Below are 27,915 nucleotides of genomic sequence, written 5' to 3'. Positions count from 1 at the left end.
CGCACACAGATGACCGAGGTTGGAGGCTTGGTTTTGTTGCTAAAAGCTCCCATCATCGTTCCTGCTGTTCTTAAGTGGAATTTAAGGATTTATGGAGTCACATGATAATACTGTGAGTACCAGGGACCTGGCTGTGGATTTTGAGATGAACCTTTCAAATATCAAATCCCAGTATGTGCACGCTTGACCTTTTCCCTTTTCCCTGTAAGGGTAATGTGGGATTTACTGAGGGCAGTCAGGGATTTGGAAGCATAGATTCTGCTCAGTAATCTCAAAGGGCTTTATAAGAAGCATTAAATGTTGGGATTATGGCCATTTTGCTCTATAACCCGAAGAAGGGAAATGCTATAGTCACAGGGACCAGGTCTACACCACCACAGGAAATGATCTGTATGGGTGTCTGATTACCAGAATCCTTCTGCGGGGAGGGAATCCTTAGTAGGTGTTGATTACAAGTCACCTTGCTCTTCTTTCAGGCTGTTGGAGTTTTGCCAGGTGTAGCCTCCGATGCATCTCTTACCCTAATGGTGGCTGAAAAACTTGACCTGCCACGTCTGCCACTATTTCTAACGTCAGCCACTCTTGTGTAAACCCGCTTGCCCCTCTGTGGGAGAGAAACACTTCCCCCAAACCTGCCTCTCCATCTTACAAACCTTGTCGGGTCAACACCCACCCTGCCCCATCTCCACAACTCCAGATCACAAGACTGAGAAGGGTGTTTCTTCAACTAAGGCTTGTTACAAATATTCTGAAATTATTCTTCAGAGCAACAACAGTAAAACCTTCCACACCTAATATACTTTGGTGACTAAAGTATAAATGAATCTGCAAGGCTGTCACTCTGTGGACTTATGGTATCAAAAAAAGAGAGGTATGGGATCCAAATGATTTGTTCTATGAAAAACCTAGCATGGGTCCAAATGAACTCGAGAAGAGGGATTCCCTTTAGAAAGGATTTTGTCAAGAGAACATAATCCGGGACAAGGGAACTTTGTAGAGGAGAAAGAAAAGTCATATTTAACTTGGTGTTTGTCCAGTAGTTTTAACCTTGCTCCTCTATGTTCTGCTGAAGTCCGCTTTGTAATCATGCCGAAAGTTTAGAAGTGTTCTTTTTTTTTTGTCTATAGTTTTTTTGTGTGAAACTAAATCCCCTGCCAAGCAATTGGTTCTACGACAAAAAGTCCTTTGGGGAAATAATACCAAGGCATTTTAGGATTAGCCCATTCTTTCATTCCATAAGGATTTATTTAGTGACATTTGTGCCAGGCATTGGGCTGGGTGCTGGGGATACACAGGGATCACGACGCAGACCCTGCCCTCAAACCGTTGGCGGCTCTGGGCAACAGAATAAACAGGCAGGGACAATGAGCTGTGACACTGAGTTGTGACAGCGCAGTCAGTGAAAGGGAACCATGGGGGAGGGGGCGCAGTGTCTTCTGAGCTGTGAATTGGAGGCTTAACAGAAACCAGCCAGGCACAGGGGTGCAGGTACGGGAAGCAGAGTTCTAGAAAGAGGAAGTAACATGTGACTTGTGTGGGCAGAGTAGGACTTCTCTTGCTTGGCCTAATTCAACATCTTCTGGATTGTGAAAGGCTGAGAATGAGCCTTCCAAATTTGTGCACAGCAGTAACTAAATATCTTTTCTGTGATTCAAGTTCACTTCCAATGCCCTGGGTTCACATCTTCCCGGGGCAGGCTGGCCGACGCACTATAACTTCACTGCCACTTGAGGTCCCATTTCCTGTTTCAGAGAGTGGCTACTTTCTAAACCTCTAAGTGTTGATATATATTTTTTAAAAAAAGCATCTTAAAAACACTGGACCACTCAACTATAAACTTCATGCTGATTCTTAACAACTGAAAGCTCCAAATGCTTTGTCAGTGATTTTGCTAACGGAAGAGATCTTGCTCACTTTACAGTTCCTGTCTCCTGCCTCACCTCACCCCCCAAATCCAAACCACAAGTTAGACTCTTAATAAGACTGTAAGTCTTGGAATCTAGCCTAATAAGGACATAATCCAAAACATAGAAGAACTCTGTACCCATGGGTAAGTTAATGACAGTGTTTACTGATAATAGCAGAAAAACCGTAAAACAAACAAACAAAAGCCTTAAATGTGCCCAAATGAGTAAACAATTAGATAAAAATGGTATATCCATTTTTGGACTTGATGCTGATATTAACAAAGACGAACTTATAGTAACTTGGAAAATGCCAATGAAAGACAATGTTAGGTGGAAAAATAAAATAGAATTACACGCATTATGATTATAACCACGTAAGAAATAGAAATCTGAAAAATGCTGGAAAGAAATTTGCTGAAATGAGACTAGTAGGTAAATGAGTGGGCTCTGATTATGAGCTTTTTCCTACTTTCTGTTTCCTACGTTGCCTTTATAATTTAAATCTAATTTAAAGTATTAACTCCTTCAGGTTAGCAATTCGAACATTTTCCAAATCCAAGCAGTATATACAAGGGGACGTGAGATAAGAGTATTTCTACGCATATCTTCCCATTGTGGCAGTATCGTCCCCCCCCTCCAGTGAATGCACATGCAAGGTGTCATTTCAGCCTACCGATGAACTACAGATTCTCTGGCAAAATATTCTGGATAACAAGGAACACTGCTCTAAGAGTCTGACAGACATTTGAGGATTTCAAGCAAATACGGTTCTGAAAGTTGGAGTCGAACAACAGATTTGGAATTAAGTTCTTTAAATCAAGTTGGGCAACTCTGTGATTCTTTAGGGCTCTAGGTATAATGATGATTCTTTCGAGAGTAAGCTGAAAGAGGCCAGGATCTATGATTCTAATACAGCTCTGACTTCTTTGACTCTGATGGGTGGGTGCAAAATTTATAGATGGACTGACTGATTTCCTGCGCGTCCACGGACACGTAGATGTTCAAGAGTGATGCAACGCAGACACACGGGATGGGGGTTACTCGGCCCCTGGAGGGGAGACAAAGCCAAGAGATTGCCTCTCTTTCCCCACACCTACGAAAGATTCACTTGGAAACAGCAAATGGTTTTCCACCCCTCTCTGAGCAGGAAAGATGACCACGTCAGTTCTAGTTGCAGCAAGAGTTACTTACTTATATTATATTCTAGTTAACTCCAGCAAGTAGAAATTGCTAATGGCAGTTGTGGAATTTCCTTTTCTAGAGATTTGCAACAATAGGTTAGATATACATCTGGCCTTGAATGCCTCAGGCGTGGCGTACAAAGAAACAGAATGGACAAATATAGCACTCACACACACAAAAATCCCATGGTGTGCCGCCCTTCTCTCCTAGATTCTACCAGATACCGATTTAAAAACTGTTTATATCGTCCCCCACCCGTCAGCTGAATCGAAGTCCAAACCACATAAGACTTGGAAGAAACTTAGAACGTTGGCCAAAAGTCAGTTACCTGTACTAGCAGTTCCAGCTTCCTGTCATCAAGAAGATGTACTTGACATCGACGGCCCTCCGTCATCTAGGAAGAAAGACAAACGATGGTCACTGAGAGTCTGATAGCCTGACGCATCTTCCATTCAATAATTTCATCACACACATTAGGGACAGATTTCAGTATCCGGGCTCTGCCACCGTGTCCCCCTTACTGAGCACCTGGGAGCAGTTGAGCACGTCTCTGGCAATTGCATCTGATTTCTGTGAAGCTTCTTTCTCCACAGGATTTTTGTGTTAATCGTTTATTACCTAGTCCCGACAGTGCTTTCCCCGGTGATAGAGAAACCCGGGAGCTAAACGCTCACGGCTAAACCTGACCCCTCACCCTTGCACCTTCTGCTACACACACTGCTGGCAGTATAAGGGAGAGAGAGCACCTGGATAGTCACCGTTGGGTCGTGGCCCCACCGAGTCTTGGGTGTGTTCATCTCTGCAGCCCCGTCTCATATGCAAAAGCGAGTGGGCTGAGCCCAGGGAAATGCAACTGAAATGTTTAATTGCTGGCTTTCTAGAAGGAAGAAGCCTTCATTTGTAGCATTTGCTGGAGCCCTGGCGACACTCTCAGAGGAAATCCTTTGAAGAATGAGGCTTCCCTTCGATGTCAGCTGGCCATCACTCTAACCAAAACTTGTCTTGCTGCACCCCAGATAGCTTCCCTGGGTCTGATTTCAAGCTAGTGTCCTGACAACATAACTCCTACACATACGGTAACCTTAAATAGACCCAGGGGGCAAGGTGATAGTAGAGTTAAATAATCAGGAAATTTTCCATCTGTGAGTGATGGGTTTTGAGTATTTATTACCTTTGTTTTTAATGTAAGGTACTTACCTCTAAATTTATAGAATTTAATTTTAATAGTGGTTCTGTTTTTACCACTGGCACACAGAATTCCCAAAAAACATACCAACAGGCTCTCACAACAGGTAAGAGCTGGCTGCAACACCACTGTCTGGACCAGAAGACCCAGAAGTTTCCGTCCAGCCCTCGTATTTTTCTATACTCCATACCCCCACTGAAACAACCTTCTTTTTGCCCAGTTAGCAGCCGCTTCATGCAGATTAAGGAGAGGGAAATAGGTGGGCAGATCCTGGCCTCATCTGCATGCCCAGCCATCACAGTCCCTTCTCTTGAGTGCTTTCTCCAGGAATGATGCAATAGAGAGCATCTTCTCTTCCTATACAACAGGGATTATCCTCTAACCATCAGCATGTCCAAAACTGGCATGGACCCTGGTGGGAAAATTCTCTTATTTCTTCCTCAGAAGAAGCCAACCCCTCCAACTACCATCAAGTCAAATTTCCCTAGTTATGGGATCTTAACCAAAATGGCGCACCCTGCGTGGATGGGGCCAAAAGAAAGTCTCTTGAATCTGAGTTAGAAGAATGACTCAGCAGTCCCCAGCTCTGAGACAAAGCACCAAGAGAAGTTTTACATGCCCATAGGCACTCCAACAGAGGTTAAAATAGAGTTAAAAACCACAGGAAGACTTCAGTCCAACGGTCTGTCATTTTGCACATATAAGCCGAAGCCGGCGGCCATGGATGTGAGACGGGTCTACGACAAGTCCTTATTCATTCTTTGGACTCTTAACTGTCAGTGTTAACTGCCTTAAAAGGAGAGAGGGCTCAGATCCCATTAGAATCTACCAAGTGTGCACACAGGAGGCATCCTAGCTGACTGACTTCATTTAAAAAATCCGTCAGCTTTAAAAAATAACCAAGTGGGACAACATCATAAAAATCTTCTGCACAGCAAAGGAAACCATCAACAAAATGGAAAGCAACCTACTAAATAGAAGAAAATACTTGCCAATTATATATCTGATAAAGGGCTAAGACCTAAAATATATAAGGAACTCAGATGACTCAATAGCAAAACCCCACACAATCCTAGTATAATGGGCAGAGAATCTAAACAGACATTTCTCCAAAGAAGATGTCCAGACGGCCAAGAGACACACGAGAAGATGCTCGACATCACTCATCATCAGGGAAATGCAAATCAAAACTAGAATGAGCTATCAACCTCATATGTGTTAGAATGGCTATTATCAAAAAGACAAGAAATAACAAGTGTTGAGGAGGATGTGGAGAAGAAGGGAGCCTCGCACAGATGGAGGGTCCTTTAAAAATTAAAAATGGAGCCACCATATGATCCAGTAATTCCACTTCCGGGTATTTATCCAAAGAAGAGGAGAATACTCATTCAAAAGATAAATGTACCCCCATTTTCAAGGCAGCATTCTGTATGAGAGATAAGACACAGAAGCAACCTAAGTGTCCATGGGTGGATACATGGATAAAAAATATGTGGTGTATATATGCAGTGGAATATTATTCAGCTATAAGAAAGAAGGAAATCTCGCCATTTGTGACAACATGGATGGACCCTGAGGGCATTATGCTAAGTGAAATTAAGTCAGAGAAAGACAAATGATCTCATATGTGGAATCTAAACAAATAAACAAAACACCAAACTCGTGGATACAGAGCACAGATTGGTACTTGCCAGACCTAGGGGGTCAGGGGGTTGAGGGAAATCGGTGAAGTGGGTCCAAAGTTCAAAAGGTACAAATATCCAGCAGCTCAGTTCTTAATGGAAAGAACCCAAGGTTAACATAGTGGAAGTTCAAGGAAGAAAAGTGCTACAACCATCCAGCTTATTACTTTGAAATTCCTTTAAAGACATTTATTACGGGTTTCAGAAAATTCTCTGAAGGGTGGGGACAGAGGAGAATTCAAAAAAAAAATGCTGCTGGTCCTTAGCATCTTTAGAACACAAAGTTTTGAGCTTCCTTTTATTGTAAAAGACTAAGCATATAAAAACATTCTTGACTTCCTTATCCACATTCTAATAAATTTGACAAAAATAAAGGGAAATTGGTATCACCAAGATAGTACTGTATCAAATGAAGTTTTAACTGCAGTAATAAAGAGGTAGTATATCATTTTCCCAAAATATTTCAGAGCACGCAATGCTCGACGTGACACTGAGTTCATGCCTGTACCTAGGAGTTTACTGTGAGGCTCTGATTTTCATCTGAAAAATAAAATCTTCATTCCATTAAATAATCTCACCTTATCTGCTCAGCAGTTGAAGGCATTAACTATCAAGATGTTAAGATCTACTCAAAGTTTTCCAAGTTCATTCTTCTATTCCAAAAAGCCTCAATTTTCAGTCCTGGGGAATTTATTTCTAAGCACGCTCCCTATTTGAACAGGGAATTTCTAAGCTGCCTCCCTTTGGGAAGGAAGGCAAAATGTCCCCAGGAAAAAAAAAAAAAAGGCAGCCCAGAGAAGTGCATCCAAACAGAAACTCAACTTTGAATCATCATGTTTTTGGAAAGTACGCCTTTCTTTGGGCAGCACTACCGTGGTTTTTTTCTCCAAGGGGGGATGGTCGGTCCTTCCTGACTGAAGGAAGACTGGAGTATCCTGTCTGGATACTGGAGTATCAGTTCAGAAAAGGTTTACCCTTCTGGGTGTGTACCGGGAAAGAATGGACATCTGTAGCTTTGTCTGGCTTTCCAGGCATATTGAAATTTTCTTTTGAATGCTAACAACTGTAAAATAATACAGCTTTGCTTGTTTTCATTTTCAACTGCTGAGGCACAATTGCAGCGTTGGCATCCCCCTCAGAGGAAATCCTTTTGGAGAGCAAGGCTTCTGGTACATGTCAGCTGGCGAACACTCCAACATAAATCGTCTCGCTACAATACAATTCCATACCAAGCAGAGGCCTGCCGAAGGCACTGTGATTCTAAAGGAATATATAGCGAAGTGTTATTTTGGAAGTTAGGTGTCCACCCCATCGCTCCAACTTTGCCACTAAGACACACACTGAATCGGGAAGACTATTCATAAACAGAGAAATGCATTTATGATACTAGCTTAAGGGAGCATAGCAGAATATGAAATGCTATGTGTGTCCTCTCAAGATAGCCAATAAAATTATCGTGCACTTGGACAGGAATTGGGAGGCAAAAAAATAAAATAGTTGATATGCTAGGGTAGTAGGCTTATGGGTAGTTTCCTCCCATCCCATCCAATTATGACTTAACTTTTTTTTTCAGTTAAAAAAGTGTATAAAAAGAAACTTTATCTAGAAAAATGAATGACAGTGTTTGAGGTCAGCCATAGGAAATGGATCCTGCGAAGCTTCGTTCCCAGCGATTTTGTTTTAGATTGCCTACGTTTTTAAGGCATCAAATCAAGTTAATTAGTTTACAACTGAGAATTACAATTGTCACATAGGTCAGAATACTGGAGACGGAAGGTCTGACACATTCTCTCCCGGCAGGTGGAATTAATGGGAAGCCAAACTGTGATCAGAAGTTGCTCAGGGAGCACAGAATCTGAAAAGGAGGGGCATTTATAAATATCTATGTCTGAGGGCATCTTTTCTCCACTATCCTGATATATTCCTGTTGGTGGAAGGAACCACTGTCCAAATGTGGCGGGGGAGTCCCCCCTCATTGGTAAAAAACAAGTAATAACTAACTAGCAATGACAAATGCCCCCTCCATGGGGATTTTCAGATGCTTTACATGGACAAGGGCAGGCTACCGAGTTCAGCCTGTGCAAACACATTTTATTAGGAACATTTTGTCTTCAAATTCAAAACTAAGTAAACCCCATTTTAATATGTTTTGTATTATGACCCTTTTCTCTACATATCGCCTCTCCCTCCCTCTCTCTCCCTCTCTCCCTCCTGCTCTCTTGGCCACCGCGTGTCCTTTGCCAAGTAAGTTACACACTATGGTATACATACCTAGTTCCACTGTGGACGACATTTTTGTTGAAATCTAATGCAGGTGTACAAATGACTATAGGGTTACTGATTCCGAGCTTAGCAATGCACGTGGCTCTCAAAAATAAAAACTAAAAAATATCTCATCAGCACATTACGATTGCATTTCCTGAGGCACATTCATACGGAGCCGGTTATCCCTGAGGCACCGGGGAATAGGGTGAGGGCAGGGTGGACACCGGGGGGGGGAGGCAGTGTTCACAGACCGCAAACACAGCTTTGAACACGCCCACTTGGTTTGTCTCTGCGCACAGTAAGTTACTGTCTTGTGACTCATATTCATTTTAGAGACGGTAACTTTCTGAGACAACAAAGTAAGAAATATTAAAGCCTCACTAGGATTCTATAAAGGGAAGAATTAAAATTTCCAAAACATGCTTTATTTAGAAAAGTTATTAATACTCCCCCCTCCAAAACCTGAAATCCTATCCTGTAAAATTCCACCATCAAATAGAAAATTCAGATTTCAAAAGCATCCAAGCCAAGGTCCCTGTGAACACAGAGAGAAGCCTCCCCTGCTGGCCTGGTCCGTTAAACCACGGAGCATCCCAAGGCAGCCGGATGGGCGGATGTGCTATGGCAGCACCTCGCAATCCGCCCTCTGACCTGGGCCGTTCGGCGGCTCAGAAGGAAATTCCAGAAACATGACTACAACTTCCCAGTGCAGCTCACTGTTGGAGCCTCTGCTCTCGGGGTCACTTCAAAATGTGACTGACATTCCTCTCTCCACTTCGGTTTCCTCTAAGACTAATGAAGGCCCAACGACCCAGCGAAGGTACCAGAAGGTCACAGGGTCACAAAATCTCAATCATCATAAAGCTATCACATCCAGGAGATGAATGAATGCGGTATGTTCACAGGGGTCTCAAGAAATGCAACTCACAGTAAATACACAGAAAGGACTTTGGGCAAATTAAAATTTACTGAAAATATGCATCCATTTGTTGCTGCTCATGCTTAACTTGTACCATGGAGAAGCCAGACAGAATAAATTATTATAATGTAATATTATAACATCGTATGAGCCTCTGCCCATAATCTTTAAAGGTTAAAGTTATTTTGCCCACTTTTATTATAATTTTCCCCCTATTCAAGCCTACCTTTTTTGTCTTTCAGTGACATCATATTAAAATAACACGACAGGGGAAGGAGACACATGGTGCTAGACACCAGAAGTCTGATTCAGAAAGAATGACCTTGTCCCTATTTCACCCTATGTCCTCCGGCAGATTGTTTCACCTCCGTCGTGACCACGAGTCTCCTGGATGTAAAGGAAGGACACACACAGGCACGTCCTTGAGGCTCTTGGCTGCTGAATACAGTTGTAACTCATCAAACCCAGATGAAAATGATTACATTCACGCGGCGATCCGACAGATTATAAAAGTTGAAAAAGCCTTGCATTCTCCCAAGCTCAACCTTCCACAAGTTTGCATCTGATGGGGTCACGAGCGGGGCCGGTGCTTTACCAGAGGATCTTGGGAAAGCATGTGTTGGGGCCACGGTTGCTCAGATCCGCTTCTGCCTTCAGCACAAGGAACCAGAGCGTTCTCCGATAATGCAGGGAGAGAACGCATGCTGTCATGGGTGCACTCGGGGCGTGGCGGCTGCACAGGGCCGCTGCTCTGGGGCGGACCCGCTGCCCGGAGGACCGCCGCCGTGTGTGATCAAGCCACAGGTCCTGGAGGACAATCCATCTCAATCTCTCCAGATGGTACTGCAGGGCAGAGGGTCAAACTAACAGTCTCTGGGCTTAAAGTTTAGAAGATGAGGGACAGACCCAGACGGGTAAGCGGTGAGGACAGCCAGGGAGCTCCAGTGATGGGCTTTGTGATCCCAATGCAGTGGAGCTGTGAGCCCGCGCGAAGCTGTGGCCTGTGGAGGAGGAAGGGAGGAAGGGAATTCTTCCCACCTTCCAACAAGACATTGCAATTTGAGGATAAGCTATTGATGTGGAGGTGGGACAGGTCTGTTGCAGATGTGGAAAGACAAGGTGGAGTCGGTGCCACCCAGGGCCACCGTGGGACAGGCCATCACTGTCCTCTGTCTGAGGCCAACCCCTCTGAGTACGCCTGCAAGAGGACACGGGCGCCGGGAGACCCGCTGTTCATCAGGGACACCAAGCCGGTGAGCAGAGCAGTAAGCTCACTTCCACGATCTCATGTGCAAGAAGCGTCCAGGGTTCTGGAAGACCCAGAGCTTTCTGCCTTTCCTTCCAACTAGCTGGATGCCTAGAGAGCAGCAACTGGATGGTTCCACTTGGGTTCTACTGGAGCATCTTCTGCAGACAGGCTCCCCTTTATCTCCTTTTTGCTATGTGGCAGGGTGGGTGGGGAGGGTGGTGTGGACAGGCTTCATTTGGGTGGCAGTCTCCTGCCCTGAGCAAGCGTCAGGACTTTATGGAGCAGGGCTCTGTGGGGACCTGGCCATCCCTAGAGGGGGCACTTCATCCAGATAGGGGGCCTGGAGAGCCAGTCCTTCTCCCCAGCCGCAGCAGCTCCCAGAGTCATCCTGTGCGAGCCGGCCATCACCAACAGAGAGCCGATATAGGGAACATGGAATAGGCCAAAGAAAGGAGGTTGAGGAAAGTCAGTGCATGACCTGTGGGTTAATGCTGGCTGGACAGTAGGCACTGCCAAACCACAGTCGGCAACACGAGTAGAAGAGATCAAAGCTCTTGCACCTGTTCCTCTGGGCAGGTTCAGGGTGTTATTCTGTTAATTGTCACTGTTCACAGTACAGGTGTCCGTGCAGACAACCTTTAAAGGTGGCTGAGTGAGGTATAAACCCTGATAAAACATAACAGGCAAAGAAACAGCAAGAACCTACATACCCAGCTAACATTCCACTGTGCTCCTTGAAGTAAGGACAGATGCAAGAAAATGACATAGGTTCTCGGTCATGTGGAGTTCTGGACCTAGTATCCTAGCGGCAGAGTCTTGGGGTGGAACAAAGATGCTTCTTCCAAAGGAAAAGGCAAATAAATATCTCTTTGGCTTTGATGACTGTACCTGAATTTGTTTTTTTGAAAGATTTTATTCATTTATTTGACAGAGAGAGACATCAAGAGGGGGAACACAAGCAGGGGGAGTGGGAGAGGGAGAAGCAGGCTTCCTGCTCAGCAGGGAGCCCGATGCGGGACTTGATCCCAGGACCCTGGGATCATGACCTGAGCCGAAAGCAGACGCTTAACAACTGAGCCACCCAGGCGCCCCAGGACTTGGAATTTTTATAGCAGGAAAGGAGGACGGTGTTGTCAGACAAGGACCCCAGGCACAGGGGAAACAGTTTTTAAAAGTCTAGGAAAAGAAATAAAAAGGTTGACTCTATGGACCTAAGAGAATATTGTTTTTATGAGACAGAGACTTTACAGGTAAAATTTTCATAACCTAACAAAAAGAAAACTGAACGAGTGAAGAGTGATATATCCAAAGCACACAGAGTGATTTGCACAGAAACTCCCAAAGGAGACGAGATTTTGGTATAATATACGCAACGTGTCAAGGGTGCACAGCACGTTATATGTATTCTGTACAAATATGAGGAATGTTTTCAGTGCGTCACAGACTGACAGGGATGGAGCTGGAAAACCAAAGCTGACATGCGACATAAGGAAAGTTTAAGAATAATCAAAGAACTTTAAAGATAGGTTCAAGCAAGAGGAGAGAGGAAAGGAGTATTTTAATTGTTTGGGGCTGATCAATTTTTGTTAAAAGATGAACTGAACTACTCAGTTCTGGGTTGGTTTCAATCTTCTGAAGCAAGAAGGGAAATGGTGGGGCTAGCTACTACAGTATAAACTAACTGCACCTCCTTCCCCCAAATAAATTCCTCCCAGGGTTCATAAAGTGATTATTAAAAATAGGTAATTATTGGGGCACCTGGGTGGCTCAGTTGGTTAAGCATCTGCCTTCGGCTTCGGTCATGATCCCAGGGTCCTGGGATAGAATCCCACATGGGGCTCCTTGCTCAGCGGGGAGCCTGCTTCTCCCTCTCCCTCTGCTCCTCCCCCTGCTTGTGATCGTGCGTGCGCTCTCTCGGTCAAATGAATAAATAAAATCTTTAAAAAATATAGGTAATTATTTATTAAGGCCTTCTAAGCACGAAAGCAATGGGTGAGCCCAAAGGGGAAAATATACACTGGACTACCTTAAAAATACTTCTATTTAAAAAAAAAAAGTAATTTTAATTCACGAACACCCTGAGCAAAAACAAAAAGCAACTGCAAATTTTGGGGGAGGGTGATAACAACTACAGTGAGGGGTTAATGTATTAAAGATAAAGTTATTTAATTAGTAGATAATTACAAATTAATTTGCAGGTTACTAACACCCTACAGGAAATAAAATTACACAGCAAGTGGAAAAAGTTCCTTTGGCTGGGTAATTTCTCTTCTAGAGAAGACATGTATGCATGTCTCCAGTACTCTAGAGAGTACGTAATCTAGTGACCAACCCATCCTAATGGAATAAGTGGGGGGAGAGGTTGGAGGGTGATATATAATAATGTATCCGCCATAGTGTGTGTTCAGCAAGTGTTTATGGTATAGTGTTATATGCAGGGCATCTTATTAGATATACAACGATGAACATGATTTTGTTTCTATATTTAATGAGCTTGTATATCCCAGAGAGGAGATACTGAAGTTAACAGGCCATTACAGGGTATTCTGTGTGACAACAGGGAGGGTATAAAATGTTCTGGGCAGAGGGTGGGAGGGACCTTAACTCACACCTGGAGGATCGGTCAATACTCAGGTGAGGAAGTGGGATGTGAACAGGACATCTGGCAGAGGGAGCCTGATGTAAGAAGGTCTGGGATGGGAGGGAACAGGGCATGTTCCGGAAACATCAATTGTGCAGAAGAGGTGGGGGCAGAGAGTGGTGGGGGGACCAGGAGCCATGAGAAAACCAGCTAGAGGATCCTATTTATGATGATGACAAGAGGACCATATACTCCACGGCCTGAGGGTGGTACACTCACTGGTGAAACAGTAAGGAGCCACGGAACATCATTTTCTTTTTTTTTTCTTTTTTTTTTTAAGATTTTATGTATTTATTTGAGAGGAGACAGAGAGAGCATGAGTGGGGGAGGGGCAGAAGGAGAGGGAGAAGCAGACTCCCTGCTGGGCATAGAGATGGAGCCCCCTCCATCCCAGGACCCTGGGATCATGACCTGAGCCACAGTTAGACACTTAACCAACTGAGCCATCCAGGCGCCCCTGAACACCATTTTCAAATCAATTTCACTCTAACTGATGCAGAAATGAGGGGAGTCTGGAAAGAGGGTTCTAACTGCAAGTGTCGAAACTCAGTGTCTAAGAAGATACAGATGCACTTGGAAAACCATAAGGAAATACTAAATATGAGCTGTCTTTCTCAGTATCTGCATGACCCCCAATGACTTAACGTGTGCTGACCAAATGTACAGTTGACAGGGAGGTTTAGATGGTAGCTTCAAAATTTAACAGCTGGGATCCTATTATTTATAGTTTGGGGTCCTATTCTTAGTTCACATGCTAGAAGCGTAACTTCCTGAATAACAGAATTAAGAAGCCTCCCACACTCCACCACGGTTAAACCATTTCTGGAAATCTGTGTTCATTCTGGGCACCATATTTTACACAGGAAATGAAAGAGAGTGGAGCAAGGCAAAGAAGAGTAATCAGATTGGGTGAAGATCTGGACACCATGTCTTCTCAGGACTGCCAGGAAAACCACATACCAGCTGAAACAGCAAAGGCTCTTGTGGTAGGGTAACCCGCTATCATCTATTGTCCATGTCAAGACACGTGAGGGAGGGAGAAGGGAAGCAATTATTGATTTCATGGAGATAACAGATATAAATCCAACGGGGCATGCCTGGATGTGGGGACTGGCCAATTTAATAACTGTATGCTAATCTGATGATTACATTTAATAATTTAATGAAGAGGGAGAAGAACTTTGCTTCGGTGGGCAGAAATGGAATCAACGAGCAGAAGTTCCAGAAGACACATCCGAATTCAACAGAGGGAAGAACTTTCAAACAAGCATCGTCGTTCAAAACGGAATGTGTTGCCCCATCATCACTGCATGTGATCAGGAAGGGGCCAGAAGACCTTTAGCCAGGGACAGTGTAAGAAAGGATTGTTGAACTCCAGGGGACGGGGGACAAACACACTGTAAGATATGTTATGGATATATGTGCACACCCACCGACAAGAATTCAAAAAAAATTCATCAATAACTTATGTATTTACTTATAATGCTTCTGTTACAATATTACGTTTGATGAACCAAACGTTTGCAACATCCATTTCCTGCTTCAGAAGAGTTTTTTTAAAAAAATCGCATTACAGACTGGTAGGCATGAACACATCATTCTACTTTTTTCCCTACCAATTTCCTTTGTATAAAGATGCAAGCAGCACCTGAGTGTCTCAGTCAGTTAAGCGTCTGCCTTCGGCTCAGGTCATGATCCCAGGGTCCTGGGATCGAGTCCTGCATCGGGCTCCCTGCTCAGCAGGCAGCCTGCTGCTCACTCTCCCTCTGCCTGCTGCTCTCTCTGTGTCAAAGAAATAAATAAAATCTTTAAAAAAATATGCAAGCAAATGTCCTCTTTTTAAAATATAATGCTGTGGAGTGGTTGGTTACATGCATCTGTTACTGGTTTGGTATTCATGTATTTGATAACCAAGAACCTCAATGACATTTTCTTGGTAACACGAATTTGCCGCTTTTGCCCAAATGTCTAATTCGATCTGTCATTTTAAATGAAATTTTTTTCAATTTTTGCTTATATTGTTATTAGTGGGATGAGATCACACTGTTACAACTATGGGTCTTATGAAGCAATAGGTTATCCCATTTTTACTGAAAATATTTTGTTGACATTAAAATGATATATGTGTGATCGAAACAGAATGACTCGACTGTGATAACACGCACTCAATACGTATTTTTACATGAATTAATAAATATATATCCAAATAACATACATCCTTATATACCATTTCAAGGACAACTCCAAAATCTAGGTACTATACAACTTAATTTGCATTCAGTGAGATGTTTTTAATTTGCCTATTCCATAGGAACATACCCCCACACCCAGGCTTCAGAACACGTGCATTCACTGCAGCTAGAGGACCACGTGTGAAATGAGTAGCACTGCAGTCAATCTTCCATCACTGGTAGCTGGGGCATCTTGCCACATAGTTTGGGAATGGGTTCTCCTTCACGTAAACAATCCCCTTTGTGTATAACTACAGGCAAACTCTCCATTATCCCTGGGGATGTGGAGGGGGGGCAGAAAAGACCGTCAGCAAGCTAGTGCAATTCTATTCTTAGGTGACTCTTGAAGCACAGGGGGCGCGGCCGCCTAAGACAGTGGCACGGCCCACCTGCCCTCACAGAACCTACATGGGACACGAAGGTGCCACTTGTGCCTGTCAGGCCTGAGTCCAGGGGCCCTGTGCTCAGATGCCAAGTCCTCCAGGTGTGGAAGGAAGCACTCTAGTCCGACAGCTGACCCTTTTGAGATTCATGCTTAAATCAGACCAAACCCAGTGGCATCCCAGCAAAGCGCATCTGAAGGCCATGCACGGCTCCATCTGGAAAGCTACAGTCCCGCAGGGTGGCTCCCAGCTCCTGGACACGGTCCTAAGCCCTCGCCCTCCCTGGCCAAATGCCCCAATAAAGAGGTGTAGGGGGAGCTTAGGAAACGGAAGTGCTTGCACTGAGGGCAGTTTTTCCAGCTACCTTTGACATCTGCATGGGGTGCTCCATCTGGGCTGGAGGCCGCTGCCTGGATATTTACATACCCAGAAAAGGCTCTGCTGGAGAGGCCTAGCAGGGACCCCTGCCCCCACTTGCCCGAGGTGCGTCGGTAGCTCCTTGCCTCTGTTCACCTTGTCGGAGGTTTCCACGCTGGCTGGCCACCCATGACCACCCCAGGCCCTTCTGGAGACCTCCTCATGGGGCTCCTGCTGATGCACCACGCACAGGACGAGTTTCTAGAGCTGTTCCACTTCTTCTTGAATTCCACTTAAAAATGGGGGTGGGCATGAGGCCGGGAAAGGAAGGGAAATGGAGGGGGGTAGGCAGAGGAGGAAGGGAGAGGATTCTGAAACCAAAGAGGGTCCTCCCCCTCCTTTTCACCCACAGTCCATAAGCCTCTCAGTGGAAAAGCTGTTGCAGGAAATAATGCAGTGCCTTGAAATGCAGTGGCCGTTTGGCAAATGGTAGATCTAAAAATATCTGGGGTGCTTATCATCAGTGAGCAGTTACAGAAGTAAAGACGTTCTGTTGTATCTGCGAGTCAAATCAAAAATTCTAATTGGACACAGAACAATTTCTCAAAGCTTTCGGCAGGAGGTAATTATTGTGTGGATGACACACAGAAATCAGGATGAAGCTGAGCCTGCTGTTTGGGCTGTCTCCATGGAAGGAGGAACGAGGGATGGGTTTTTGCCTGTATCAGCACTGATTAAAGGATGGCAGGGTTCCTGATCTTTCCTCTTTCCTGATTTCACCAGGAGCGCCAGTGTGAAAGGGTTTACACACGGCATTCCAAACCCTGTGGACACCAAACTTAAGCGTACTTCCAGCAGAGGCTTTAGGAGAGAGAACTGTGTAGGGGAAGTCAGGATGTTGCATCAGAAATAAAGGGGGCAAGGGTAGTGTCTACAGTTTAGATCCTTCCTACCGCCTGGCACAGAGCTTTAAATATACGAGAGTCTCAGGAAGTATCACTGATTGAAAGGATGGAGTTACGGTTCTTGATTGTGGTGATGGCTTCACGGCATACACATGTGTCAAAACTGATCAAATTCGATCCTTTAAATATGTGCAGTTTATTGAATGTCAATGACCCATCAACAAATCTGATTCAAGTATGAAGGTCAGAGATATTCTTTTCACGTAACAAAAAAGAGACAGACCCTCAGAGGATATGGAGAGCTCCACCTGCAGTGGGACATCTCAACAGAGTTCTTCACACTTCAAGGAATTATTTCATTTCTTTTTTTTTATTTTTTTAAAGATTTTATTTATTTGAGAGAGAGAGAGAGAGAGAAAGAGTGAGCACAAGCAGAGGAGAAGTGGAGAGAGGGAGAAGCAGACTCCCCACTGAGCAGGGAGCCCGACGCAGGACTCAGTCCCAGGATCCAGAGACCATGACCTGAGCAGAAGGCAGACGCTTAACTCACTGAGCCACCCAGGCGCCCCACTTCGTTTCTTTGTATCTTATATAGTTTTTTATTTTTTTAAAGATTTATTTATTTGAGACAGAGAGAATGAGAGAGAGAGAGAGAGAGAGAGAGAGAGCGCGAGCACATGAGAGGGGGGAGGGTCAGAGGGAGAAGCAGACTCCCCGCCAAGCAGGGAGCCCGATGCAGGACTTGATCCAGGGACTCCAGGATCATGACCTGAGCCGAAGGCAGTCGCCCTCTTATATTCTTTTTATTTGACGTTTGGTGCTTGCGGTTTCCCCCCAGATGTTGTCATATACAGGACTGAGGCCTGGCATCGTTATGCATCGTCTCTAGGTGGCTAAGCCCCACTTTGCACCTCCACCCGGAATTCCTCCTTTCCCAGGCTCGTATGTGATTCTGCCTAAACCTGCCTGCCCGACATCTGCATTTGGCTATCTGTTAGGATCTCAGGCTCAGCGTGTGCCTAACAGAGCTGTGGACCTGTCTTCTTCCCCAAACCAACTCCACCCACAGCTGTCCCCTCTTGGGTAATGGCCACTCCATCACCACGTTCTCTTTAGGCCCCAGTTGGGGGACTTCTCCCTTCATCTCATAGCCCACACCCACCACACCAGAAAACCTCACTGATTCTAAAATATCCAGACCCTGAACACTTCATCATCACTTTCTCACTTGCCCAATTCTTGCAATGGCCACCCCCCTGGCACCTCCTGGCCTCACAGTCTAATCCCCACACAGCATCCAAGGGGGGGCCACAATGCTCCCCAGATCCGTACTCTCCAACAGCCCCCCTCCCCCAGTCGACGCCTTCAAGGCCCCCCACGATTCCCACCACTACACCCCTCCGCCCCAGTCTGCCCTTCCACCCTCCTTACTGTTCTCTCTGAGTCACTCTTCCCTCCCAGCCAGAGCCTCTGATGAGCTCCTTCATCTGCCCGGAATGTCTCCCCACACAACCCCATGGCTCACCTCTTCACATCCTTCAAAGCTCCACTCAAATATCGCCTTTCCACAGCATCGCTTCTGATTCTGTATTTAAGATGGCAACCTGGCTAGACTTTCTGATCTCTGCTTTAGTTTTCCTCAGCGCATGTGCCACCTTCTAGTGCACCATATAATTTACTACATTTGCTGCCTGCCTCTTCCTCTTGGACTGCAAGTTCCCAGAGGGCAAGACTTTTTTTTTTTATCAGTTTTGTTCACAGACACATTGCTGGGACATAATAGGCACACCATTAAGTGTGTGTTGAATGACTGACCGACTGACTGAATGACTGAATGAATTGGGGTGCTCAGGTACTTCCTGCCAGCTGGGGTTTGCAAGACCAGCCCTCATATAGAGGATGACAGTTGTCCTGTACCATCTTTACCCTCTGGCCCTCTGACATGGGACACATCCAGAGAGAGAAATCCCGGCTGAAAAGCAGAGAGAGAAGAGCTGACAGATGGGGTAAGGACACCAGGCTTACGCAGGGGAAAACTCATTCTAGCTATCTGCAAACAAGCAAAGAAATGGGAAACCACAAGATGTGACAAATAATTACTCAGTTATATTTCTGAGCACCCACCAAATGCCAGAATCAAAGGTGCTGCAGAATCAAAGATTAATAAAGACACGGTCCTTTCTTAGAGCTGGAAATCTTACAGAAACAGGTCATGCCAATTCAGGAGATCAAACCCGGGGCTGGGCGCTGTGAGGACGCTTCGGGGCGAATAAAGGAGGAAGAGCCGCTCTGCTTGGAGGAAGGTGAGAAGGTAGCATCGGAGGTTTGAATTCAACAATGAGCAGGGGTGTCGCTGGCACAGGAGGGATGGGAGGGGCCACTCAATCCCCAGGATGAGCGTTTGCAAGAGGATGACATCCAGAAAAGGCCAAATGTGCTTGGGGAAAGGCAAGGGGGGTGTGGCTGTGTACAAGAGACTACACGTTTGTGCTGATTCCCCAAGCACTGGCCCCCCCCCCCAACCAAGAAAGTCTTGTGTTAAGTCCTAACCTGCAAGTGGTGGTTTCTTGAGGTGGGGCCTCTGGGAGGCGATGAGGTCATGGCGTGGAGCCCTTGGGATGGGATTCGTACCCTTATGAAAGAGAGTCCGGAGAGCTCCCTCCTCCCTTCTGCCTTGTGAGGCCAAGTGTGAAGACAGCCATCTATGAACCAGGACGCAGGCCCTCACCGGATACTTCCTAGCCTCCAGAACTATGAGAAGTAAATGTCTGTCGTTTATTAAGTCCCCCAGCCTATGCTGTTTTGTAGCAATCCAAACAGACTGACACAGTGCGTCAGAGTTAGTGTAAGGAAAGAAGTTTAAGAAATGAGGAGCTGCCAGGTCATGGTGGGTCCCTCTAGTCCATATTAAGTCCTGTGGGTTATAGGAAATGAAGGCGGGAGGGGAGCAACGAGGCTGCGGAGGGGATGTGCGTGCACTGCACGTACGTGTGTGTGTGTGTGTGTGTGTGTGTGTGTGTGTCAGGAAGGCAGTAAGGGGGTAAGCTGTGATGATCTTATGATCACCCAGGAAAGAACGGGGAGGTGCTGAACTATGAATGGGCACCTCACCCCAAAGGAATTTGGGAAGGAAACATAGAAGCAAGGTGTTAGAGAAATTCACTGTAAAGGCTTGAAGAGCTTAATCCCAGTCATGCAACCAAGAGGAAGAGTAAGACGGACGAGTGACTCGCTGACCACAGGACAATGGTTGTTGAGCCTGGGAGGAGGAGGGACAGAGGTCCCCAGACCACCACCGGTCAGAGTAGTCAGAGGTAGGAAGCGGCACCACCTTCGCTCATGCGGGAATACTGTCAGGGGGTGCTCCTTTGAGGGGTCACATTGTGAGAAAATTGATAAATAGCCAAATGGAGAACTGGCCAGTTCAAAGCCCATCTGACAGGCAGCCTCCCTCCCTTGGTGAGCGTCTGAAGAGAAGGGCAAGAGCGAAGGCTATGCACTGTTCTCATGCTCGCCTCCTTGTCACCGTCATGGGGGCAACGGCAGGAACCCGAGCGTCCTCGCTCCCACCTGTCCTCCATGCTAATAAGCACGTGCGCTCACAGACTGACTCTCTTCCATTTCCAATGTAAAACCGAAAACAAGATAAAACTCAGAGTTTATGGGATTTTTCCATTGGGTTTTGTCAGTTCCCTAAAAGTGCGGTCAGTCCTGTTGGCAAGAGGAAAAAAAGAAGAATCTAGCTGTATAAGAAACAAACAAACAAAAAAAACCCCCTGTGGTTTTGGATATTCTTTGAGTGTCTGGATATCTTTCCAAGTTGGAAGTTCTAGATCTCTGTATCCAAAGAGTGTAAAATCTCTATTGGCTAAGTCTCAACCTTAGCAACAGGGCGGCAGACAAACCACAGTGTGCAGGGACAAAGAAAGCATATTTTCCACAAGAAAGAAAGAAGGAACCACAAACAAATGTCAGTTTATATCTTCTCCAGAAAATGACTGGCTTACTCCACCCTGTCCAGGCAAACTATTGCTATAAGCTGTCCCTGGGGGTTCACCTAAAATAGATCCTTGTCCTGCATATGGCTATTCTGTGCCTGTTTAATCTGTCTCCAGAAGATGGACCATCTCTCATTCTGGTTTATTTTATCTAACACCAAGAAGGTTATTAAGTGCTTAAATAATTTCTGATGAATATTCTGCAAATCGGTATGTTGACTGCTCATGCTACAGAGAAACTCAGTATTTCCAGAGTTGTCAGGTGGTGGGTGCAATGAGAAAAAACTCCCACAAGCATCTAGGACACTCAGCTTCTAGGCTTGTTTCTGCTACTAACTCTCTGCAGTAATTACTTGAGTGAAACATAAATAAGTGAATAGAAGCTGAAAATCTTCCTAATAATGGCAACGAATGGGAAGTAATCAAAGAACGTTACCCGGCGACTGGATTTTTGCCTCTGTTGTGAAGGAGATGGCATTACCATGGACTGGCATAACCTCCGTAACTCTTGTTTTGATTCTAGCATTCTTCTCCAAGAGAAAAGCCCTTCCTTACCATTTTTCAAAACTGAAGAATTCAAATTCTCTCTCTGCTTTTCAGTGCGAAAGCAAAAGCACCTCTTCTTCTCTTCCTCCCCCTCCCCCAACCAACCCTCCCGCTATTACCATTACCGTTCCAGGACGCCCCGGAGTCTCAGGGATGCGGACGCACGCGGAAGGATGCTGACAAGTCTTTTCCATCCGAATAGAAGAGGACTGCTGGGGGGGCGGGGGGCTTTACCTGCAGAAGTCTTTCTGGGAGACCACATGACACAGAGTATCAGAGCGAACAGTTGTTTCCCTTATGCTACTTTCTCTTTATAAAATGCGTCTCAGGATTGGAGGTGAGGGGGTACCATTTCCTTGGGTTGTGTCTCCACGGCCAGTGGCCTTCTCTCACACCCCACTGCATGTCCCTGCAGTTAGCCGAGCCGAGCCTTCCGGGGACATAAGCAAGTCACACTGGAAGGTGGAGGGGGGACGCAAAGACAACATCACTTGTTCTAAGAGTCTCTCATATTTTCGTGCTAGGTGTTTCACAGATAGCGTCTCACTGGCTCTTCTGAATGCCGCTTTTCTTGTCAATGAAAAAAACTGAAGCTCTGAGAGACTCAGTGACGCAGTCATTCGCCCGAGGCCTCGGGAGCTAGCAGGAGGCAGAACCGGGAATCCAAGCCACATGAGATGATGCTACGATTCCACTCTCTGTCCACCACACTTGCATGCCCCGTCTAAGTCCTTGTCAGGCGATGGGGACTCCAGTCTCGGTGCTCTAACTGAGGCCTCGGCAAGGTCCCTGAGCATCTGTAAGCCTCTCTTCATCTGTGAAAATGACCCATATGCCCCTTCTCATTCCTAGAACTCCATCCATCTGAAATCTTTGACTTGACCGGTAATCCCCAAATCCCGTCTGTGCATGGTTCACAGCCTGCACGGAACATTCAGTGTGATGTCAGCCCCCACTACCCGACTGGGTTCGAGGCCTCTGCCCTCCAGCCAAGACCTGCAGGCTACATCTGTGCTACTAGTCAATCTGCAGTTACTCTGTTACAAAACACTCGACCATCCCAATAAAAGGGGATTGAGAAGGCAGAACACTGCTCTCCATTGTGTCCGGCTCCAATCTGGTTCTTGTCCTCATCCTTCCTCTCTTCTGCTCTCTCTGGCTCTCTCTCTCTGAGACAGAGGAATGAGTATCTGATATTTATTGGGGCCAGTGGGAGCAGAGGAATGGGTAAGCCAGCACTGTATTCCCCAGCTCAGCGTGTAAGTACACTGCCCAGCTCCAGATGGCTCCACACTCTTCGGTTTCCTAGTTTGGGTTTATCACATCTATACACTTGTTCACAGGCGTGTGGTGAGAGCATAATTGTGCGTTTTACGGTTATGAATGGCACAGCCTGGCAACTCTCCGATCATCATTTCCATTCGCTGTCATGCATCATCAATCTAATCCCCATTACACACCTTTTTTTTTTTTCATGCATTCTTCATACAGCAAGGACAAAGAAAGGCAAAGCCCTGCAAAGAAGACTGAATCATGAGAAGAACAGGCTGGTCTTGATGGAAACTGTGGAGCTATCGCCTTAAGTTTGGGAGGGATAGCTTTTGGCTAATTTGAGGTGAAAATTATTATTAGAAGGTTTAGAGTTTTTCAGCCATACCGAGACTGCTGGCCCTGAGGTCGGCAACGCCGCACCACAGTATAGATTAACACAAGGTAGACACAGGATGACTTCACAGGGTAGATTTCACTTTGGGCCATGGGGTGTTCTAAAGATGCTTAGCTACATCCATGCGGGAGCATGGTATGATAAAGTCACTCAGTGACGACTGACTTATTCCAGTAGGATACTGTGTGCCCATCATGGATCAGGGAGTTCAATGCAGTAAACATTAAGTGAACACAAAGTATGTAGTAACCATGGGCTGGCAAGGAATTGCTAGTAAGAGGGAGACCAGAAGACCCAAGTGGATGTAGTCAGAGTTTAGGGGGCGGGAGTGTGTGTGTGCAGATACTCTCGACCACTGACAACTCGTTTCTTCTTGTATTGCATCATGGAATGGCCAGGGTTCCAAGTTTAAAACAAAAAACCAGAAGCCACCACAGATGACGGAGATCTAGCCTAACAAGCTAGATCGCAGATTCTCCATGTCTGCATGAGAGTCAGCTATGCCTGTGTGTACTCACTCAGGTCCGACCGAGGCTACCAGCCTTGATTCTTATTTGGCAGTAATAAGGCCCCCGAGCTGAATCAGATCCCTTACATCCTTCCTATTCCTTCCAATAATCATAGTCTTTATTCTTGGCAGTAATTTCCATCTTCAAAGGGAAAAGCACTTCTCTTTGGGGGAAAATGCCTAACTTCCACTGATACAGTTAAGAACTGAACACACAGACACACACACACACACACACACACACACACACTCACTAGCACCCCAAATAAGCATGAATGTGATTCACTACATAGGAGCAACACCTCTGATCATCTTCTGTGAGAGGAAGAGAGGCATAATGATCGATACTTTTAGGATGACGCTTCTAGGGGTGGAACTGACTGCCATAAATGTAAGGGTGTGTCTAAATTATTCCTTATAAGACATGCTGATCCCTTGGGACACAGGAAAGGGTGGGAGCTGATGGATTTGGGGAACCAGAGGAAACTGCTGTGGAGTGAATTTCTGATAAGCTGGATTTATGCTGATTCAGAAAACTTCTTGCAGGACGCGGTAGTGAAACCAGCAGGCCTGTGTGTGCAGTGGGGACCCTGAAGCCCAGAGCTCCAAGAGCTACTGGTTCAGCTTTTCAGATGAGACATCTTGGGGAAAACAACAAAGGGAAATACTACAGACGTACTAGAGTCTGATTAGGGCTCAAACGAACACAACGTAAAATACTCAAATCCCACCATTCCTCAACAGTGGCCACTTTGCCCCAGATTCTTTATGGTCCTGCTTTTGCTTACTGTAGGACAAGTTCAAGTATCTGTGTATCCTATGCAACTGATGGAATGGTCCCTGTTACTCCTTTTCTCACTTCAACTCCAATATTGCCTTTTGTTGCTTTCATCACATTTCAGAGAGAGATGGACAGCAAAGAAATCAGAAGTGGGAAGGTGGAGTACACATACCCCATGTCCTGGGGGGGGTCATGAGGGGATGTGAGCCTGAGGCACCTTTGCTCAAGGGGACTACACTTTTGGGGAATTTAGATCAGAAGAACCACTGGAAGATCTTTATCCCAAGGCTTATGCTTCTGTGAGGTCTCAGAAATCATCTCTAATGGAGGTGCTGGGATTTTCAACTATGAGTAAATCTAAACGGAGAACTGCCACACATTTTATTGACACATCAGGTGGCACTAGAAAATAAAATACGTGAAAGGAAGTCATCACTGGATCTGGACTTATCCATTCTGCTACTGTGTGGAGAGTGGATGAAATAACTTAAAAGAGCTCTTAACCGTGATCATGGCTACTTCTCATTTTGACATATTAAACTAGAAATTCTCCAGAAGCTGCACTGTTCCTTCTTTTTTAAAAAAGAAGAATTTACATATGCAAAATTATCTAAGAACAAAGCTTTAGATTTGGAATCACTTCTTCTTTGAGTATCAGGCTAAACACAACCCTTCCAACAGAGAAATGTATGGCACGGGAGTAGAAATGTAAGTATCTTACACACGCACGCACACACACACCAATAATGTGAACACAAGTGGTACACATATGCAGTAAAGTCGGTAGTGATCTCCTGCGGTGGGGGTCTCACTCCCCCCCACACTTACTGAAGCACCCAGGTACCCAGCAGATCCCCTCATACGAGATTTCCCGCATCTTCATCTCTTCACTGCCTTTCCCATAACAAACCCATCACGCTTTTCCCTCGACTCATCAAAGTTGATTCTAGAGCCGCTTCCTGCACAAATGCTGGCATAACCACTAGTCTACAGAGCCTTCTCCCAAGTTCCAGAACCCAAGGAAGGACTCATTGTTCTTGGCTTGTTCTCTGACCTCAGCCTGTGACTTTGCCTTTCCAATAAAACTGAGCACTGTACACATCTGGGGTGCACTTCTCATGGATCATGAAATCGGTGACTCACCGAACCTCAAGGGGTCTCAGTTTCCCCAATGACAAGATAATGCTAATGGCACTAGCTACCTGCCAGGCTATCCGGGGACTTGGCAACAGCGTCTACAAATCACCAAGAGGCCCTATGCCATAAATAACAAGTCTTATTAATAAAATTAGTTCAAGACAAGTGCCAAAGAGAATATAGCTCTGGCAGTGGCAGATCACACTTGGTCAGAACAAAAGAGGGTGGAGGGATTCTCTGATCCTCATTTCTCTTTTAACAGTGCCTCCCTTTAATACAAGAAGACTTTAATCTTTTTTTTTCTTTTTAAAAGGTTACTTCTACCCATGCAACTTTGCACATCAGGCAAAACTTCATTCCAAGTTATCAGGAGGCAACATTCTTTTCACTGGCAGGACAATATAGTATTGATTTCAAAGCACGTCCAAATATTGCTTCCAATTACATTAACCGCGGCTACTTAACCACTCAGGACCAAATGGATTCCAATCCATTTGCTGCATGACCCTCACTCCTGTTGTGCCTTAAAGAAATCCAGATTTCATTTCCAGCAGCATGATTCCCTCAGCCAACAGAGGTGGCTCAGCCTCTGATACTCTGGGTTGCAGGAGCTAAGGGACACTTTGAGAATCAAAATCAGGTTTCTGCTGATCTGAGGGTTTGTCCTTCTCGCCTTGTCCAAGTCAGACTCCAAAGAAATGGGGTCAAATGCTCTGAATGAACATGAAACAACAAAAAGACCAGAAACAAAACAGTGAAATGTGTCCTCCCTCGTCTCCTTAACCCCCACAACTTTTGTCGCATATTTTCAAGATGGCACACATAGCTAAGTTCCAGGAAGCGTACGTAGAGATTTTTGCATCCAGTTCCTGAGGTATTTCCCCAGGGCTGGCAGTGGCTTCCCTGGATGAAGTCAGAAGTTGGCTCCTGGCTCTCTGGCTGGTGCTTTCCCACACCTGGCAGTCACGCTTTTGGAAAAGGAGGAGACTTAGGGGATGCTGAGCCGGAAGGGGTGTCTAAGCAGCTGCTCAAAACCCAGTCAGGTAAACGCAGATCAAGTCACCCTGACCAGGTGTCTAAAAATACACTGGTTAGCTACTCCCATACTGAAGAGGCCGTCAGCACTGGAGAGCTCAGATCTAGAAATGTGCCTGCCTTAGATGTTCTGAGAATCCCTTTCATGCGAGGCGGTGCGGATTCAAACTGCAAGACGCCAGAAGAGAAGAGCGGCGGCAGCCTCTATCGGGATGTTCCATTCATAGGGGAGAGAGAGAGCCTCATCCATTCGTGGTGGGGTCAGGGAGTCCTTCGCTGGCATTGGATCGCCCGGCTCAGCAAGCGGAGCTGCCGGCAGCCAGGCATGGCTGCATCATTCAGAATGAGCATGTCTATTAGGAAACCACCGCCAGCGCTATTATTAGAACGGCCACCCCTCGGAAATTTTGCAGAATTTGCTTGAATCTACTGAGCGGCTTACTCTGCTCACAAGGTATTGGAGAAAGGCACCGGGCTCCTGATTACACAGGGGCGGCCCACATGGCTTTCAAAGTGCAGGACTGGTTAATCTTCTCTAAAGGCCACAGGTACAAACGTGTGGGCATCTGTCTGCAACACAGAAGCAACGCGTTTGGTCATTTTTAAATGACCACGTACTAAAGGTTTCCTCCTGTTCTCCTCCTCCCCCTTTCTCTATGCATCAAACTTGCTGCAGCCATTTGGAGTGTAAAAGGGCAGTGTATTTTAGCAGGATCATCTGCCTGCTTCCTGCCACCCTCGGGCACCCAAACGACAGGACTCCTCGTCACTTCCATAAAAATGGTTTTTCTCAAACAAGAACAAGAACAACAACAACAACAACAAATCCCACCCAGGGCTGCTTTCTGTGATGTCCTTTCCTTTCTCCCTGGGTAAATTCAGACAGTGTGAGGTTGAAATGCCAGAGAAAGTGTAGGGGGGGAGGGGGTGGGGAGCAGAGGGAGTGTAGTAGGTGCCGCACGTGGGGTTCGCATTGAAAAAATGTCACATCCACGACATTAAATACTCTACGCTTCCAGTAAAGAAGTGTCATGTCCCTTTTACCGGCCCAGCATTTAAAAATGGACACACAAGTGCGGCACAATCAACCGCCTCCTAGCAGTCGCGGCTGCGAAACAAAGACACATTACCTTTTATTTGTTGCGCTTCGCTAGGAGCCGAGGAACTTCAGGTTTGCAGCGGCGGATCCACCGAAACGGGCGTCCCATTCGCCCCGGGGAGCGCAGGCCCGTGGCCTAGCAGGCGGCATCCGCGCCCGGCGCCTCCGCCTCCTCCGCGGCGCCCGCAGCCGCCCCGCCGGGTTCCGGCGCGCCCCCGCCGCTGCCGCCGCCGCCGCC

General features: G+C 46.0%; 1 protein-coding gene across 7 annotated transcripts in view; it reads right to left on the bottom strand.

Moving 5' to 3' along the window:
• The window catches only part of FRMD4A (FERM domain containing 4A), a 595,336-nt gene that overhangs the window by 181,777 nt on the left and 385,644 nt on the right, over window positions 1-27,915 (bottom strand). For 5 of the 7 annotated variants that reach the window (XM_073879886.1, XM_073879884.1, XM_073879883.1 and 2 more), the window contains one exon: window positions 3,418-3,483. In XM_073879886.1, coding sequence (XP_073735987.1) covers window positions 3,418-3,483 — 66 coding nt within the window. Of the gene's footprint in view, window positions 1-3,417; window positions 3,484-6,535; window positions 6,684-27,708; window positions 27,899-27,915 lie in introns of those variants that run through there. The other 2 variants (XM_025853462.2, XM_025853463.2) reach the window with 2 other exon arrangements.

The sequence above is a fragment of the Callorhinus ursinus genome, unplaced genomic scaffold, assembly GCF_003265705.2.
Source record: "Callorhinus ursinus isolate GAN/ISIS: 27379988/994484 unplaced genomic scaffold, GSC_fseal_2.0 scaffold36, whole genome shotgun sequence".
In the NCBI taxonomy this organism is placed as follows: domain Eukaryota; kingdom Metazoa; phylum Chordata; class Mammalia; order Carnivora; family Otariidae; genus Callorhinus; species Callorhinus ursinus.
The sequence above is the reverse complement of the archived record's forward strand: the minus strand, read 5'-3'. Positions and strand labels throughout refer to the sequence as shown.